General features: G+C 40.5%; 1 protein-coding gene across 7 annotated transcripts in view; it reads right to left on the reverse strand.

The window, feature by feature from the left end:
- klc1a (kinesin light chain 1a) overlaps window positions 1-18,725 on the reverse strand; it is a 113,637-nt gene that overhangs the window by 23,834 nt on the left and 71,078 nt on the right. For all 7 annotated transcript variants that reach the window (XR_011887407.1, XR_011887411.1, XM_072270022.1 and 4 more), the window contains exon 14: window positions 670-800. Coding sequence is in view for 5 of the 7 variants with exons in the window: in XM_072270022.1 (XP_072126123.1) it covers window positions 670-800 (131 nt within the window). In the remaining 2 variants the exon portion in view is untranslated. The remainder of the gene's footprint in view (window positions 1-669; window positions 801-18,725) is intronic.

The raw sequence follows: 18,725 nt of genomic DNA on the forward strand, positions 1-18,725 counted from the left end.
TGATTTTACTGCTTATTTACTCAAAGCCAGACCATTCTGAATCCTTCTGCTTACTGAGGACTAGCCCCAGCATCAAACCTGCTGACTGGGAAATGCTATCGTCGTTGTGGCTTGATGAACTGATGTCTACATTACAGAAGCTGAATGCCTGTTCACAGATTCTTCCTTGCGCCCTTAATCATGCTCAAGAGCAAGCTTCTCTCCACCTTGCTTTATCTGATTAACATGGACAGAGACACTCACCACATAATTGCTAACTTTTAAGGAGATTTACCTACCATAACTAACAAGCCGTACAAATATAAGATATCCTGGGAACAATCCAAGGGGAATTTTCCAGATCATTTTACTGTCTCTCAACTACTTAACATTCACAGACAAATCTAACAACATCAACAGCAAAGCTGGCTCTCATGACTATCCAGACTGTATATCCTAACTTGGAGCATTGAATGCATTTTACAGAAAAGTATTTAACAGAAGTGCTTTGGGAAACATGAGGTCTTGGAAAATGAAAAGCACCGTATAAATGTAAATCTTTTTTACTATTAAATGACCATAATACTATGTGTGCAATTACAAAATAACAGTCACATCTATGTAATTCAGTGTCAAATTGGGGAAAAAAAACATTCAGAACAGAGGCGAAATCAGAGAATTAATAATTACCCAGAACTCTTGGGCTCATTATCTCGTGGATTACCTCCTTTCAGTTTTCTGACCAGTTTTTCACTACTGCGTCTAATGGAAGCACGAAGTTTACTGAAGGAACCACTACGCTTCAAAGATCCAGTTCCATCCTGAAAGCCAAACGATAGAGGGCAAATTTCAAAGTCTACTTAACTCAGTTGATCTGTCTTTTGATGTGTGAACATATTGAATTCCATGAAAGGAAACTTAAATGAGAAATACTACAAGATTACTTTCTTAACATTACTGATAGAAGTTTTATATGGTTTGTTATTATCACAATTATTGATTTTCATTTTTGCAATTATTTGTTTATATTTCAACATTCAATTGATTCTTTTAATCAAAAATATTATAAAATGTATTCTACATTGAGCACATCATAACAAAGAAAATTGGTGCTAATTATTGCTATGAATGCCTAGATCAAACATCTTACAATTGTAAACAAAATATTTATATTTATGCAACACACATCAAAGTTGCTGGTGAACGCAGCAGGCCAGGCAGCATCTGTAGGAAGAGGTACAGTCGACGTTTCAGGCTGAGACCCTTCGTCAGGACTAACTGAAGGAAGATGAGTAAGGGATTTGAAAGTGGGAGGGGGAGGGGGAGATCCAAAATGATAGGAGAAGATAGGAGGGGGAGGGATGGAGCCAAGAGCTGGACAGGTGATTGGCAAAAGGGGATACGAGAGGATCATGGGACAGGAGGTCCGGGAAGAAAGACAAGGGGGGGGGGACCCAGAGGATGGGCAAGGGGTATATTCAGAGGGACAGAGGGAGAAAAAGGAGAGTGAGAGAAAGAATGTGTGCATAAAAATGAGTAACAGATGGGGTACGAGGGGGAGGTGGGGCCTTAGCAGAAGTTAGAGAAGTCGATATTCATGCCATCAGGTTGGAGGCTACCCAGACGGAATATAAGGTGTTGTTCCTCCAACCTGAGTGTGGCTTCATCTTTACAGTAGAGGAGGCCGTGGATGGACATGTCAGAATGGGAATGGGATGTGGAATTAAAATGTGTGGCCACTGGGAGATCCTGCTTTCTCTGGCGGACAGAGCGTAGATGTTCAGCAAAGCGGTCTCCCAGTCTGCGTCGGGTCTCGCCAATATATAAAAGGCCACATTGGGAGCACCGGACGCAGTATATCACCCCAGTCGACTCACAGGTGAAGTGTTGCCTCACCTGGAAGGACTGTTTGGGGCCCTGAATGGTGGTAAGGGAGGAAGTGTAAGGGCATGTGTAGCACTTGTTCCACTTACACGGATAAGTGCCAGGAGGGAGATCAGTAGGGAGGGATGGGGAGGACGAATGGACAAGGGAGTTGTGTAGGGAGCAATCCCTGTGGAATGCAGAGAGAGGGGGGGAGGGAAAGATGTGCTTAGTGGTGGGATCCCGTTGGAGGTGGCGGAAGTTACGGAGAATAATATGTTGGACCCGGAGGCTGGTGGGGTGGTAGGTGAGGACCAGGGGAACCCTATTCCTAGTGGGGTGGCGAGAGGATGGAGTGAGAGCAGATGTACGTGAAATGGGGGAGATGTGTTTAAGAGCAGAGTTGATAGTGGAGGAAGGGAAGATCCTTTCTTTAAAAAAGGAAGACATCTCCCTCGTCCTAGAATGAAAAGTCTCATCCTGAGAGCAGATGCGGCATTTATATTTATATTTATGCCTGCTGCAATTTTTTTAACCAAAAAACATTTACTTTTTTGATATAATCCCTTGTATTCTGCTTTAGCAAACATTTATGATTAGGAGAACACATTTTAAATTCCATTTGAAGAGAACTCCTGATCTATCTGCCTCATCTTGGCCCTTGCACCTTACTAGACTACCTGTACTGTACTTTGTAACTGTAAGGATATACATAAAGTACTCTGCATTTTGTTATTGTTTATCCTTTTATAGTACTTCATGCTTGTCATAGATTAGGGAGGGGGAAAGTCGCAGTGGGGATGAGATCCCACTACTTATTAATAATGGCATGTGTCTCAGGTAGTCTCTGATAATCAAGTCCAGCTCTAGGCTTTTGCAAGTGGCTTAGCTAGTAAGCCTGGCAGAACCCTTTCTATTGATAGAAGGCAGCACAATGGTGGGTTACCAGCATCTTAAAACGAATCGTTCTAGGCAGATGGGGCTTTTCAGCCATGGGCAGCAGTTCATCTAAACGGAAATCTCTGATCTCAAACCTCCGCTTGCGGCAATACCCACTCATGGGGAAGGCTTCAAAAGTAACCCAAGGAATATCCCTATGTTGAGTTCAATGCTGACTGGCCACACTGCTGGACTACGCTGTATTTGTCTCTGCCATTCCTTTAGACTCATTAGCTGCATGGAGAGGAAGAGCCTGCTGCATAGGGAACAGCTTGTTCTCCATAATGTACTCTCCTGGCTTGAGTATCAACTTTGACAGCTAAGATGCAATATCCCTGGTCAAACACAACCAGAGGATCATCACTATACTGCCTTAATATACTTGCATATGAGATCATCTGTCTACATGACATGCAAACAAAGCTTTTCCCATATCTCAGCTCATGTGATAATAAACCAATTACCAACTGGACAATTACATAACTTTACATCGCTTATAGATATAATCAACCTGATACCAATGAAGTTCTTACTGAGTTTTTTTCCAGCTGAAGCACCCATTTTCAACTAAACACCCTTTTTTTTGTTCCCTTTCAATGATAGAATCAACTGTAAAGAATATGATATAATGCACTGAGGTATAACTATTTTTGCAATTCAAGAAATACGCACAATGACTACTGTATATTTTCCAGTTGCAGATTAGTTACGACCAGAGGTATAAAGAGGTACACATCTAAATTTTGTGGTATAAATAGTTCTCAATTTTTACAATTTGTTTTTCAAATGCAAGCTCATACTTAGATTTTGTCTGGTAATGTATATCAGGACTTCTTGAACAGTACTTTCAACTTTTTAAAATTTCATTCTACTAATCTATTTTTAATCACGATTTTTAACACTGTACATTTCTGGTCTCCAAATTATATAAAGCTTCCAAAATTCAAAAAGTAATTTGCATTTATGACAAGATTGTAGCTATCATGAAACCTTATCCCGGAGAAAAAGGGTTCAAAAGGATTGTTGCAAAGAAATTTCTACTTGAATCAGTACCAAATTACTAACATAGAAAATATCATAAATTCGGTATGAATTAAAAAGAAATTCTTCACCTAGTGACTTGATTGTGGAACTAGTTACTTAAGTGAAAAATGCATTTTAGAAGAATATAAAACAGGAAAACGTTGATAGATAAGACAGGTTTGTGTGGAGAAGAAATGCTAAATTGTCCTTTTCTGAAAAGTAGATGCAACGTAGTATTTGCTAATGCTGATTGCAAAAAAGGCTTCACACTTTTCCATGGGGAGCAAATTCACTGTTTCAAACTTGGAAACCACAACAAATTTTGTACATATAGTATATTTTAGGTATATGATACAGCACATAAGAAAAAAAAATCATAATATTGAAAGTATCCTTTCTGGTTGGGGGGTACTGTAAAACTGTGAGGTGCATCATTAAAAATATTTAAAATTGCAGAAGAAATTGAAGCATTAAAAAGCAGATCAGAGGCAAAAAACATTAGTTAGATATTGAGTTAGTTTATTTAGAGTTAGAAAAGAAACAATTACACACCTCTAGGCAACAGAAAGCAATTAACATTATGCTCTAAGTATTATACACAGTTCACCCAGAATTAAAAAAGCACCCATCAATAAGATTGTTCTAATATAGACCACAAGAGTTAAATGAGCACATGGAAGAACATGCTTATATTTAAAGAAATTCTTATCTGTACACATTCATGCTTTTTAATAGTTTTCTCATTTCAAAGCAGTCATTTCACAAGGTAAATCAATAAACCTATCTTGTAGTTACATGAAATACCAAATGAAAATGACAGAAACCTAATAACCAATGAACAGGTGATTTAATAAAATTAATTAGCTTAGTTTAAGATAGGTATTCTAATTCTGAAGTATAGGCCCTCTATAATAATATTCTTGTCAGTCAATTGTAGTAATAAACAGAGTTTCAGACAGGACATAATAAAAATACAGCAAGCTCATCATCTGCAGAAATACAACAGGCTTTAAAAAGTTCTATATAAACAAAGTGTAGCTTGGTCAAAGCTATAAATTGCAGTAGTGCACAGAGGTGTTAAAAGCTTGAAGATGGTACATGCCATTCAAACCGGAGACAGAGTTAGTATCACAAAAGGTATCTATGCCTGTCAGACAAAAAAAAGAGAAGAGGGAAAAAAGAGACAAGTCAAAACTGTTGCAAAACCTTCAACAGTTTAATTTAAGATTATATGAACAGTATTTCTAGGTCAAGCTATCTGCTCACCACTTTAAAAATACAACATCTTTGCTTATACAGTATAGACCAATTATAAAATTGATTTACTACTAATAATATAAAGCTTGAAACTGTAGGCAGGGAGAAGGCAAAGAATAACATTTAGAAATAGAAACGGGGAGGCAATGTCAGCCAGTAGCATGTTGAGAAGGCATTCAAGAGCCAGGAAAGCAATGTGAGGAGACAGGAGGTCGAAGAAGGGACAATATTTCTCTCATTTCAGACAATTTGTCAAAATGTTTGCAACTACAGGACTTGAAGTGCAGTCACAATTATGTGGTAGCCATTTTTAACACTGCAACAACTTACAAACAATAATGTGACGGTCATTTAAATCTAATTTGTGATGTTGGTTAAGAGAGCTGCATCAATATGGGTAACTTTCTCATCTCATTCTCATACCAAGTCTCACAGGAAAAGGCAAACGGAGGACAAACAAAAGTGAGGAGGGTGCAGGAGAAAGGTGGTCATGAAGTGTGTAAAAGTAGATGGAGAGATGATGTTGGCATGGGAAAACCAGATAGAGGGTGAGTAGAGGCTGACAAGAGGGACACACTGCAGACAGACAGGCAAACTGAAAGCATCAAAAGCTGAGAACACATCTGGAAGTTCAAGAGTGCACATCTCTGAAAAATGATAGTTAAAAATGCAAAAAGCAGCACCAACAAAGAGTAAACATCATACAGCAAACCATATTAAGCACATTCAGGATGCATTTGTGGAGCAATTCACAAAAAGGAAAATAATTAAACTTTACAAATTATAGATTTCCATTTGTTCTGTTCATCTATTCATATTGTGTTTTTCTACAGTGAGCAATATTAAAGCTTTGGAAAATTATGCTGATGAAGACCACTAGATTAATTTCCTCTCTGAAGCATCTAGGTTTAAGGTGAAAGGAATAGATTATATTGGCATTGTTTCAGCTACTAATTTTGGTTAGGGAAGACCAGAATTTACAATCCAATTTGAATTAGATACAAGGTGACTACTTTTTTCCAATAGTGAAGAATAGAGTTAAGCAAGGCTCTTATTGCCTGCACTTTTTCACTCTCATGGTATTCCTGCAGTCCCACCTTCAGTAAAGTTCCTGCAGGAATTTAGCTAACTTTCACAACAAATGGGAAAATGTTCAAACTGATGTCTACACTCAAGAATGAAAGTTACCTCATCGCAGAAGTTGAGCTGCAGTACATAAGCAATGCATGAAGTTGTCCATGCCTAAAGGCTGAACAATACATAATCAACTCATTCATTGAAAGATAATTTCATATTCACAATTCTTCTATCAACCACTGGGGAAACAAAACTGTAGATGGTGGAACCTGAAACAAAATAGCAATGCTGAAGAACTCAGCCATTCAAGCAATGTGGGCGCAGAAAAGCAGAAACGATGAAGGGTCTTCAACCTAAAGCAGTAACTGGCTTTTCCGTCCACAGATGCTGTTTAACTGGCTGATTTCTTCCAGCACTTCTATTTTAGTTTCTACAAACTGCTGCCCTTCAACAATAAATATTCAATAAAGAATCATTTCAGACATGTCCACTGACTCTCCTCTGTCTATCCTGCACGTTATTTCCTCAAAAAATTCCAACAGATTTGTCAAGCAAGATTTCCTGTCAAGGAAACCATGCTGACTTCGCCCTATTTTATCATATGCCTCCAAGTACCCTGAAACCTCATCCACAATAATGTCTCCACAATCTCTTCAGCTACCACCTTCAGAACCCATTGATGCAGTCTATCTGGTCCAGGTGACTTATCAACCTTTAGACCTTTCAAGTTCCCAAACAGTATTAGTAACTACACTCACTTCTGCCCTCTTACACTCTCGATTTTCTGGCATACTGCTAGTGTCTTCCACAGTGAAGTTTGAGGCAAAGTACTTATTCAGTTCATCCACCATTCCTTTGTCCCCTATTACTACCTCTCCAGTGTCAATTGCCAGCAGTCCAATATCCACTCTCACTCTTTTAACATTTATAGAAGGGAAAAAAATTGTATCCCATTTTATATTATTGGCTAACTTACCTTCATATTTCACCTTTTCTCTCTTTATTGACTTCTTAGTTGCTTTCTGTTGGTTTTCAAAAGTTTCCCAATCCTTTCACTTCTCACTAAGTTTTGCTATATTATATACCCTCTCTCTTTTTGCTTATATGCTGTCTTTGACTTTTCTTGTTAACCATGGTTGCCTCATCCTCTCTTAGAATGCTGCTACTTCTTTGGGATGTATCTATCCATCATATTCTGAATTACTCCTCGAAACTCCAGCCATTGCTGTTCTGGCATCATCTCTGCTAGTGTCTCCTTCCATTCAACAATGGCTAGCTCCGTGAATGCCTCTAATTCCCTTTACTCCACTGTAATACTGATATATCTGATTTTACTTTCTCCTATTCAAACTACAGGGTGAATTCTATATTATGATCACTGTCTTCTAAGGGTTCCTTTACCTTAAGCTCCATAATCAAACCTGGTTCATTACACAACATTCAATCCAGTAACATCCTTCCCATAGAGGGCTCAACCACACGCTGCTCTAAAAAGCCATCTTGTTAGCATTCCACAAATTTTTCTCTTAGGATCCTCCACCAACCTGATTTTCTCAATTTAACTGCATACTGAAATTCCCCAATGACTACCATAACATTGCCATTTCTGAAGATTCTGTTGAAGGTAACAAAAAAGTTGAGACAGCGGAACACCAACATCTCTTTATGGTTTCTCACATTTGACTTGCATGGCTTACTCCACAAGCATAGAGGAAAAGTTGACATTTATCAATATTTTAGTGACAAGGTAACGTGGTGATTAAATTACCAATTACCAGGCAAAAATTTGGGCCACTGATTCAGACAAGATCTTGAATTCCAACATAACAAATAGGGAATTAAATTCAAGTGTTTTGATCAATTTAAAATCTTTGTAATTTTATATTTCCATTTATATGGCTCACAGTGACATTGATGTTCAAGTCACTGACAAACTTGCAAATATGTGATATTATCTCAGTTGTTAATAAAAGGTGACTAGCTGAGGTACAGTAACAATACTGATGTTTTCAAACAGCTATTAACATCCAAAAATATCTTCAGCAAAAGGCAAAAAAGCAGCTGATGCCCCCAAGTCTTAATGCATGCATTTAGGGAACATCCAAGTCCAACTTGGGATAAGAATGTTATCATGAAGACCTTCATTCCCAATGAGTGTGCTAGAGGGAAGCATTACATTCTTGTCTTTACTTCTTGAATCTTTAATACAAGGGTTTTTAGGTTTTCGTGTTATTCCCAAATTAACACCAGTTTCATTTTTCTTGACAAGATTCACTTCTGATGACTTTTTTAAACTGAGAGGTGTTTCTGTATTTAGAATAATCATTGGGCCAAATTAATAGATTTTACAATTGGAGAGGATAATGGGGGAATACAAAGGTGATTGTCTCCACCTTCACCCTGGGTCCATCAGCCCTTTCTCTATTTTTGCCTGTTTCTACCTATCACCATCTGCCATGTCTCTCATCTGCAGCCCATTCCCACCCAACTCAATCTGCCTGTCATCCTCCACCTGTCCTTGGTCCACCAATCACCTACTGTCCCATCTCACCCATACCATTCTCCTCTTTAACTGGCTGTCTTCTCTTTACACGCTCAGTCTCATTGCAGGGTCTCAATCTGAAGTGTTGATAATTTAACTTCCATCCCCACCCAGAAAAGATGCTGCTCGACCCACTGAATTCCTCCAGCAGCTTGTTGTTCTAGATCCCAGCATCTGCAGTCTCTCGTGTCTTGTGTTATTTGTAGGCTTTCTCCAGCATAACCATTGGAAATTAGTAACAAGCTTCTACAGCATAATCACCAGAAACAGAAAACCAGGCAGTTGCAAACAATTCCTGCTTTAAAACAGCCTTAAAATGCAACTCCTTCTCATTGCTATAATGGGCATTTTAACCACAATTACTGTTGAGAAATCTTCGTAACCGAAGTAACTCTCATTGCCAACAATAAAATAACTAACTGGGCCCAGAACATATACATTTTTACAACTCAATGAAAAGATGTATTTACTTGTGCACAAGGATAGCATGGGCCCGTCGCCCAATCTGAACAGAAAAGAGTTTTTCTTATACTTAATTGGCGTATCAGTTACGAATATTGATCAAACTGTATATGTTTGAATTCCTTACTCACAACATCAATTACCATTCACAACAGAGATGTTAAAATCAATCAAAACTCCAAGCAGACAGCCCATAATTACCATTCACAACAGAGATGTTAAAATCAATCAAAACTCCAAGCAGACAGCCCATAATATTTTGAAGTTAATAAGGACAATAGAGGTGTTCAAAGTTAATCAAAACTTCGAGCACAGTTTTGAAGTTAGTAAGATAACAGAGCCTTAGTTATCGGGTATGTTCCACTCTCCGCTGAACATTGACAGCTCCTCTGTTGAGATTGTTAAGATCACCAAATTTCTTGGTGTTCACCTGGCGGAGAATCTCACCTGGTCCCTCAACACCAGCTCCATAACCAAGAAAGCCCAGCAGCGTCTGTACTTTCTGTGAAGGCTGAGAAAAGTCCATCTCCTGCCCCCCAACCTCACCACATTCTACAGAGGATGTATCGAGAGCATCCTGAGCAGCTGCATCACTGCCTGATTCGGGAATTGCACCGTCTCAGATTGCAAGGCCCTGCAGCAGACAGTGAGGTCAGCTGAGAAGATCATCAGGGTCTCTCTTCCCGCCATTAGACATTTACACCACACGCTGCACCCGTAAAGCCAACAGCATTGTGAAGGACCCCACGCACCCCTCATACAAACTCTTCTCCCTCCTGCCACCTGGCAAAAGGTACCAAAACATTCGGGCTCTCACGACCAGATTGTGTAACAGTTTCTTCCCCCAAGCCATCAGACTCCTGAACACTCAGAGTCTAGTCTGACATCTACATCATTTATCATTATATTGTAATTTGTCCTCTACTGTGCCTATTGTCTTGTTTATTATTTATTGTACTGCCCTGCACTGTTTTGTGCACTTTATGTAGTCCTGTGTAGGTCTGTAGTCTAATGTAGTTTTTATGTTGTCTTACGTAGTCTAGTGTAACCTTGTGCTGTCTCACTTAGTCCAGTGTAGTTTTGTGTTGTTTCATGTAGCACCATGGTCCTGGAGGAACATTGTTTTGTTTTTACTGTGTACTGTACCAGCAGTTTATGGTCAAATTGACAATAAAAAGCGACTTGACTTGACATCCTTCTGTTATCTCATCTGTCTCTCGCCACGTCACTTTAAAAAGGTTTTCCTTGACTACAGTTGCCTCAGGCTATCTTTGTTTTACTACAGCTTCCACACTATCTCTTGATGTCTGATGGCAATTCCTTTATAAATAACACAAAAAAGTCTGCAGATGCTGGAAAATCCAAAGCAACACACACAAAACGCTGGAGGAACTCAACAGGTCAGGCAGCATCTAAGGAAAAGAATAAATAATCAAAATTTTGGACCGAGATCCTTCTTCAGGACTGAGAAGGGGGAAGACACCAGAATAAAAAGGTGGGGCCAGGGGAAAGAAGCTAGCTGAAAGGTGATATGTGAAGCCAGATGGGTGGAAAAGAGCAAAGTGTTAGAAGAAAGAATCTGACTGGAGAAGAGAGTGCACCATAAGAGAAAAGGAAAGGAGGCAGGGACCTGGGGGAAGTAAGAGGCAGGGGAAAAGTAGTACTATAAAAGGTCAGAGTGGGGAATAGAGGGGGGAGGGGGGACCTTGTTTACCAGAAAGACAAATTGATATCATGCCATCAGGTTGGAGAGTACCTGGATGGAATACAAGGTGTTGCTCCTCCACCCTGAAAATGGCCTCGTCTTGGCATAATAGGAGGAGTTGGACTGACATGTCAGAACGAAAATCAGAATTAAAATGTCTGGCCATTGGGAAGTCCCGCTTATGGTGGATGGTGCTGAGGTGTTCAACAAAGTGGTCACCCAATTTATGACAGGTCTCACCAAGTAGAGGAGGTGGCATCGAGAGCAGCAGACATAATAGATGACCCCAGCAGATTCACAGTTGAAGTGTTGCCTCACCTGGAAGTACTGTTTGGGGCCCTGATGGAGGTGAGGGAGAGGGTGTATGGATAAGTGTAGCACTTAGGCTGGTTGCAGGGATAAGTGTCTGGAGGTAGGTTAGGGGACGACAAATGGACAAGAGAATTGTGGAGGGATTGACGCCTGTGGAAAGCCGGGGGGGGGGGGGGAGTAGTAGTAATAGGATCCCTTTGGAGGTGGCAGAAGTTGCGGAGGAAAATCTGTTGGCTGTGGAAGCAGATGCGGTGGTAGGTAGGGACTAGAGAGACTCTATCACTATTAAAGCAGAAGGAAGATGGAGTGAGTGCAGATGCAGGCAAGGGCAGCATCAATAGTAGAGTGAGGAAAACCCTGTTCTTTAGAGGAGGACATCTCTGATGTCCTGGAACGGAAAGCTGTGTCCCGGGAGCAGATGCAGCAGAGGTGAAGAAACTGAGAAAAGGGAATAGCATTTTTACAGGAAAAAGGGTGGGAAGAGGTATAGTCAAGATAACCATGGGGATCAGTAGGTTTGCAAATGATGTTGATTGATAGATTGTCTCCAGAGATGGAGACAGAAAGATCAAGAAAGGGGAGGAAGATGTCAGAGATGGACCAAGTGAGTTTAAGGGCAGGGTGGAAGTTATAGTCAAAATTGATAAAACTGAGAAGCTCAGCGTGGGTGCATGAAGCACCGTCAACGTAGTAGAGAAAGAAACAAATATTTCAAGATGCAAGTTACTAAAATAGCAAAAGTACTGTTCTTAAAAAAAGCTTTGACTTTAATTTGTATCTCAATCTCATGAATATAATATTCCATTCTTTTGTACTCTGTAAAGTGATGGTCAATTTTTTTTTATTACTTCCTAATTTTCTCTGCAAGAATCCTTCAGTGTGAGATGGACTGCCAAGTCATCTTGACACCATCACTGTTCTCAAGTTTTAGGACCAACACAGAAAGCAAGGGCAAGATTCATGCCAGAATTTTGTAGACTTTTAAAAAAAATAGACGATTAAGTATATTGCATTGCTGCTAAGATAAAATCTCAACTAGAAGTGATAATAATTCGAATCCTTTAAGCTATTTTAAGCAAGTAATTCAGTGGAGAATTTCAAAAGTTTATAAATTTTTAAAATCATTTTATTATCTCTTAAGGTGAGAGTATCACTGTTAGTAATCTTTATTTACTATAAAGTAATAAAGATTACTTTTACACATCTATGCTCAGTCATCTAGGACACTGATATATCAAGCAGTAGTAAATCAAGGCAACTGGACTTGCTGTATTGTCTAGAAGTTTCACCATTCGTCCAAGAGACTTTCTCAGTTCTAGTCCATGGTGGGTAGTTTTCCGGTTTATAAACACTGAGTGGTTTAAAGGTATCACAATCACATAAGGGACATTAAGAGTTGTAGAGGTATCGAGAGGGTCATTAGTCTTATCTTTGCATGAATGGAGGTGTCAACCGCTGTGGGAACACCAGGACTGAGACGTTAGAACTGCAAAAGTGGTGTCATATCCCACCGCCTCTGCACATTTTGGACAGGGAAGACTAGTGGTTTGAAAGAGAGGTTAAAGAAGCCATCTTTGTCAAACTAGAAAACCCATTCCTGAACAGAGGGGGTGGGGTATGACACCACCTATCAGCTACTTATAATGCAGTCCTAACATCTCTACCCCAGTGTCTCCATAACAGTTCACACCCCCATTCATCCAAAGACACGACTAATGATCCTCTCATTACCTCTACGACACTTAATGACCCTCATGTGACTGCTATTCTTTTAAACAACTCAGTTTATAAACCGTTAAACTGCCCACCATGGATTAGAACTGAAGAAGCCTTTAGGATGAGTGGCAAAATGTCTTCTAGACAACACAGCAAGTCCAGCTGCCTTGATTTACTACTGCTTGATATTACTTTTATACAATAATAGTTTGTCAGTTATATATTTTTTGAATGACATTATCAGAGCGATGTTCAAAATGAAAACATGCAGTTCGTGTTGGTACAGTTATGCAGAAACTAAAAACTTTGTATTTCCTCAAATTAAAAATATGCAATCATAAAGTAAAAAGCAAGAAGCCAATGAGAAAATGAACCAAATTTTGAAAATTATGAATAGGATTGGTCAATTTCATAGTTAGACTGAATTATTAAAAATAAAACAACCTCATTCTGAAAGTTATTTCTAAATGCCAAAGTGGAAGAATGACCCAGAAATAGTGTCAGCAGTACACATGAAAATACAAAACTGCACGAGAAAAACACTTTAAACTCATACATAAAACATATATCAACCTGATTATTTACTGATCATAAAAAGTGAGCAAGCCAAATAAAAGATAAATAAAGAGCTGTACAGTACACAGTACCAACAAAAGTACAAATTTACAAAAAGATAAACCTCTAGCCTCTGGATTTCTTCTGGGAATTCAAAAGGAGAAAGACAATAATTAGTCAAAACATATTCTGCACATTTTTCATACCATTAAGACATTGGTTTCTTTCTCAACACAAGAATTATACCGCAGTTGATAGTGTCATATACAAAAGAACACTATTTTCTGAATCGAGGTAAATTTAAAAATATGAATACTCCATATTTATTTATTCCTTCTCAAATACAAAACTCAATTTAGTTATGCAAGGTCTTTATTGATACTGTTTTATGCAAAGGAATATGAAATATCAAAAAATTTTCTGAAGTAAAATAAGTGCAAATTTCAACTGCCAAACTTTTTGGATACATGTTATCTTAGCTTGATACTTCATTTTATTCTCTTGTAAATACATAACCCCATCAACAAATTCTAAGCATAACTGAATTTAAAATTATCCACCAAAATATCATTAATGAGAACTTCAAACCATAAAATATAGTCATGTTCAAGTAGTTTTGCAATTACTGTGCATTTTAATATATCAGGCAGCAAAGATGAACAGAGGGATTCCTAAATGTTGTTGGATAGTAATTGAAACAGCACAACAAATACGTGCCTTTATAAGGGAAAGCAGAAAATGTGAAAACAAGGCAGTCCTGTTAGAACATTGTGGATTGTTGATGCAGCCATGGGCAGAGTACTGTGTATAGTTCTATTGGGCTAGGGTTGTTTTCTTTCAAACAAAGAAATCCAAGGAAAGGTTTAATTAAATATATATTAGTATAAGCTGTGAGAAGACGAACCTCCCTTCACAGAAAGAATAAAAATCAAACGACAGAATTAAGTCAACTGTAGAAGGGGATTGAAGAAGAAAAATTCAGAGTGATAGGTCTCTGAAACTTGCTCTCTGAAAATGTGGTAGCAGAAACCCTTACTCAATTTATAGTACAAAAATGAGAACATGTAACACGCAAAGCAATGGAGTAAAAACCAGGACCTAATATTAACCTAGATTCCATTTTTGAAACGCAAACACGAGGAAATCTGCAGATGCTGGAATGTCAAGCAACACACATAAGTTGCTGGTGAATGCAGAGGGCAGGCAGCATCTCTAGGAAGAGGCACAGTCGACGTTTCGGGCTGAGACCCTTCGTCAGGACTAACTGAAGGAAGAGTTAGTAAGAGATTTGGAAGTGGGAGGGGGAGGGGATATCCAAAATGATAGGAGAAGACAGGAGGGGGAGGGATGGAGCCAAGAGATTGGCAAATGGGATATGAGAGGATCGTGGGACAAGAGAGCTAGGGAGAAAGAAAAGGGAGGAGGGGAGCCCAGAGGATGGGCAAGGGGTATAGTGAGAAGGACAGAGGGAGAAAAAGGAGAGAGAGAAAAAGAATGTGTGTATATAAATAAATAAATAACGGATGGGGTACGAGGGGGAGGTGGGGCATTAGCGGAAGTTTGAGAAGTCAATGTTCATGCCATCAGGTTGGAGGCTACCCAGACGGAATACAAGGTGTTGCTCCTCCAACCTGATTGTGGCTTCATCTTTACAGTAGAGGAGGCCGTGAATAGACATATCAGAATGGAAATGGGACGTGGAATTAAAATGTGTGGCCACTGGGAGATCCTGCTTTCTCTGGTGGACAGAGCGTAGGTGTTCAGCGAAACGATCTCCCAGTCTGCGTCGGGTCTCGCCAATGTATAGAAGGCCGCATCAAGAGCACCAGACGCAGTATATCACCCCAGCCGACTCACAGGTGAAGTGTCGCCTCACCTGGAAGGACTGTCTGGGGCCCTGAATGGTAGTGAGGGTGGAAGTGTAAGGGCACGTGTAGCACATGTTCCGCTTACAAGGATAAGTGCCAGTAGGGAGATTGGTGGGGAGGGATGGGGGGGACGAATGGACAAGGGAGTCGTGTAGGGAGCGATCCCGGCAGAAAGCGGAGAGAGGGGGTGATGGAAAGATGTGCTTAGTGGTGAGATCCCGTTGGAGATGGCAGAAGTTACGGAGAATATGTTGGACCCCGGAGGCTGATGGGGCGGTAGGTGAGGACAGGGGGAACCCTATTTCTAGTGGGGTGGTGGGAGGATGGAATGAGAGCAGATGTGCGTGAAATGGGGGAGATGCATTTGAGAGCAGAGTTGATGGTGGAGGAAGGGAAGCCCCTTTCTTTACATCTTCTTCATCCTGGAATGAAAAGCCTCATCCTGAGAGCAGAGGCGGTGGAGATGGAGGATTTGCGAGAAGGGGATGGCATTTTTGCAAGAGACAGGGTGAGAAGGGGAATAGTCCACATAGTTGTGAGAGTCAGTAGGCTTATAGTAGACATCAGTAGATAAGCTGTCTCCAGAGACAGAGACAGAAAGATCTAGAAAGGGGAGGGAGGTGTCAGAAATGGACCAGGTAAACTTGAGGACAGGGTGAAAGTTGGCGGCAAAGTTAATGAAGTCAACAAGCTCAGCATGCGTGCAGGAAGCAGCACCAATGCAGTCGTCGATGTAGCGTAGGAAAAGTGGGGAACAGATACCAAAATAGGTTTGGAACATAAGATGTTCCACAAAGCCAACAAAAAGGCAGGCATAACTGGGACCCATACGGGCGCCCATGGCTACACCTTTAGTTTGGAGGAAGTGGGAGGAGCCAAAGGAGAAATTATTAAGAGTAAGGACTAATTCCGCTAGACGGAACAGAGTGGTGGTTCAGTCTGGAATCCAAAAAGAAGCGGAGAGCTTTGAGATCTTCCTGATGGGGGATGGAAGTATATAGGGACTGGACATCCATGGTGAAAATAAAGCGGTGGGGGCCAGTGAACTTAAAATCATCGAAAAGTTTCAGAGCCTGAGAAGTGTCACGAACATAGGTAAAAAAGGGATTGAACAAGGGGGGATAAAACAGTGTCAAGGTATGCAGAAGTGAGTTTGGTGGGGCAGGAGCAAGCTGAGACAATGGGTCTAGCTGGACAGGCAGGTTTGTGGATCTTGGGTAGGAGGTAGAAATGGGAAGTGCGGGGTGTGGGAATTATAAGTGTGGTAGCAGTGGATGGGAGATCCCCTGAGCGGATAAAATCGGTGATGGTGCGGGAAACAATGGCCTGGTGCTCCTTAGTGGGGTCATGATCGAGGGGTAAGTAAGAGGAGGTATCCGCAAGTTGTTGCTGTGCCTTGGCAAGGTAGAGGTCAGTGCGCCAGACTACAACAGCGCCCCCTTTATCAGCGGGTTTTATAGTAAGGTTAGGATTAGTGCGGAGGGAGTGGAGAGCAGAGCGTTCGGAAGGAGCGAGGTTGGAATGGGAACAAGGTGTGGTGAAGTTAAGACAGTTGATGTCTGTTATTTATTTATATACACACATTCTTTTTCTCCCTCTGGCCCTCTCACTATACCCCTTGCCCATCCTCTGGGCTTTCCCCCCCTCCCCCTTTTCTTTCTCCTTAGGCCTCCTGTCCCATGATCCTCTCATATTCCTTTTGCCAATCAACTGTCCAGCTCTTGGCTCCATCCCTCCCCCTCCCGTCTTCTCCTATCATTTTGGATCTCCCCCTCCCCCTCTCAAATCTCTTACTAGCTCTTCTTTCACTTAGCCCTGACGAAGGGTCTCAGCCCGAAACGTCGACTGTACCTCTTCCTAGAGATTCTGCCTGGTCTGCTGCGTTCACCAACAACTTTTATTTGTGTTGCTTCCATTTTTGAAAGGCTTGTTCTGTGTCACCAATTCCTATGATTTTATCAATTCATTAGCCAGAACAAATCTGCCAAACCATATAGCATTGTCACAATTTATTTCTCAGACCATTTAAGCCTATTCATGATGAATTAACAATATAATGCTCCCCCCAAGAAATCATCAACTGTTCAGCAATAGAGTACTCAACCAAGTATTCCCAGTGTCCTGTCAATTTGCTTTATATCTGGTTTCAAGAATGCACAAGTCAGAGTTCAATTATTTCTCTTCCAATTTAACCAGCATACCGAAGAATCAATAACGGCACCTTCAGTCCAAGGAATCATAGGGAAGGGAAATATTCAATCCCATCTTTGGACTTGTACTCTAATATACAGTAAAATTTAATGAAAAGCTCTCAATACCAAATTCCTCAAACTCAGATTTCCACACAATCATTTGAAGGAAGTGAGATTAGTATACAATGGCATGCAAAAGTTTGGGCACCCCGGTCAAAATTTCTGGTACTGTGAATAGTTAAGTGAGTAGAAGATGAACTGATTTCCAAAAGTCATAAAGTTGAAGATGAAACATTGTTTTCAACAGCTTAAGAAAGATTAGTGTATTATTTTTGTTTTGTACAATTTTAGAGTGAAACAAAAGAAAAGGAGCACCATGCAAAAGTTTGGGCACGCCAAGAGATTTGAGCTCTCAGATAACTTTTACCAAGGTCTCAGTCCTTAATTAGCTTGTTAGGGCTATGGCTTGTACACAGTCATCGTTAGGAAAGGCCAGGTGATGCAAATTTCAAAGCTTTATAAATACTCTGACTCCTCAAACCTTGTCCCAACAATCAGCAGCCATGGGCTCCTCTAAGCAGCTGCCTAGCACTCTGAAAATTAAAATAAATGATGCCCACAAAGTAGAAGAAGGCTATAAGAAGATAGCAAAGTGTTTTCAGGTAGCCGTTTCCTCAGTTCATAATGTAATTAAGAAATGGCAGTTAACAGGAATGGTGGAGGTCAAGTTGAGGTCTGGAAGACCAAGAAAACTTTCCCAGAGAATGCTCGTAGGATTACTGGAAAGGCAAATCAAAACCCCGTCTGACTGCAAAAGATCTTCAGGAAGTTTTAGCAGACTCTGGAGTGGTGGTATACTAATCTACTGTGCAGCAACACCTGCACAAATATGACTTTCATAGAAGAGTCATCAGAAGAAAACCTTTCCTGCGTACTCACCACAAAATTCAGCATCAGAAGTTTGCAAAGGAACATCTAAACAAGCCTGATGCATGTTGGAAACAAGTCCTGTTGAATGATGAAGTTAAAATAGAACTTTGTAGTGGTGTGCTACACACAGCGCTAAAATAACCACACGTAGTCGGTGAGTTAGGGTTGCGATGAAAGAGATTTATTCGAACTTCGCGGCCTGCTTTAAAGCCTTCCCGTTCCCGCCCTCCTTGGGCGGGACTGCTGTGGGGAATGCATATTGGGGGATCTCATAAGGGGTCACAGTTTGAGGATAGAGGGGAAGC

Source organism: Mobula birostris, chromosome 1 (assembly GCF_030028105.1).
Source record: "Mobula birostris isolate sMobBir1 chromosome 1, sMobBir1.hap1, whole genome shotgun sequence".
Taxonomy (NCBI): Eukaryota; Metazoa; Chordata; class Chondrichthyes; order Myliobatiformes; family Myliobatidae; genus Mobula; species Mobula birostris.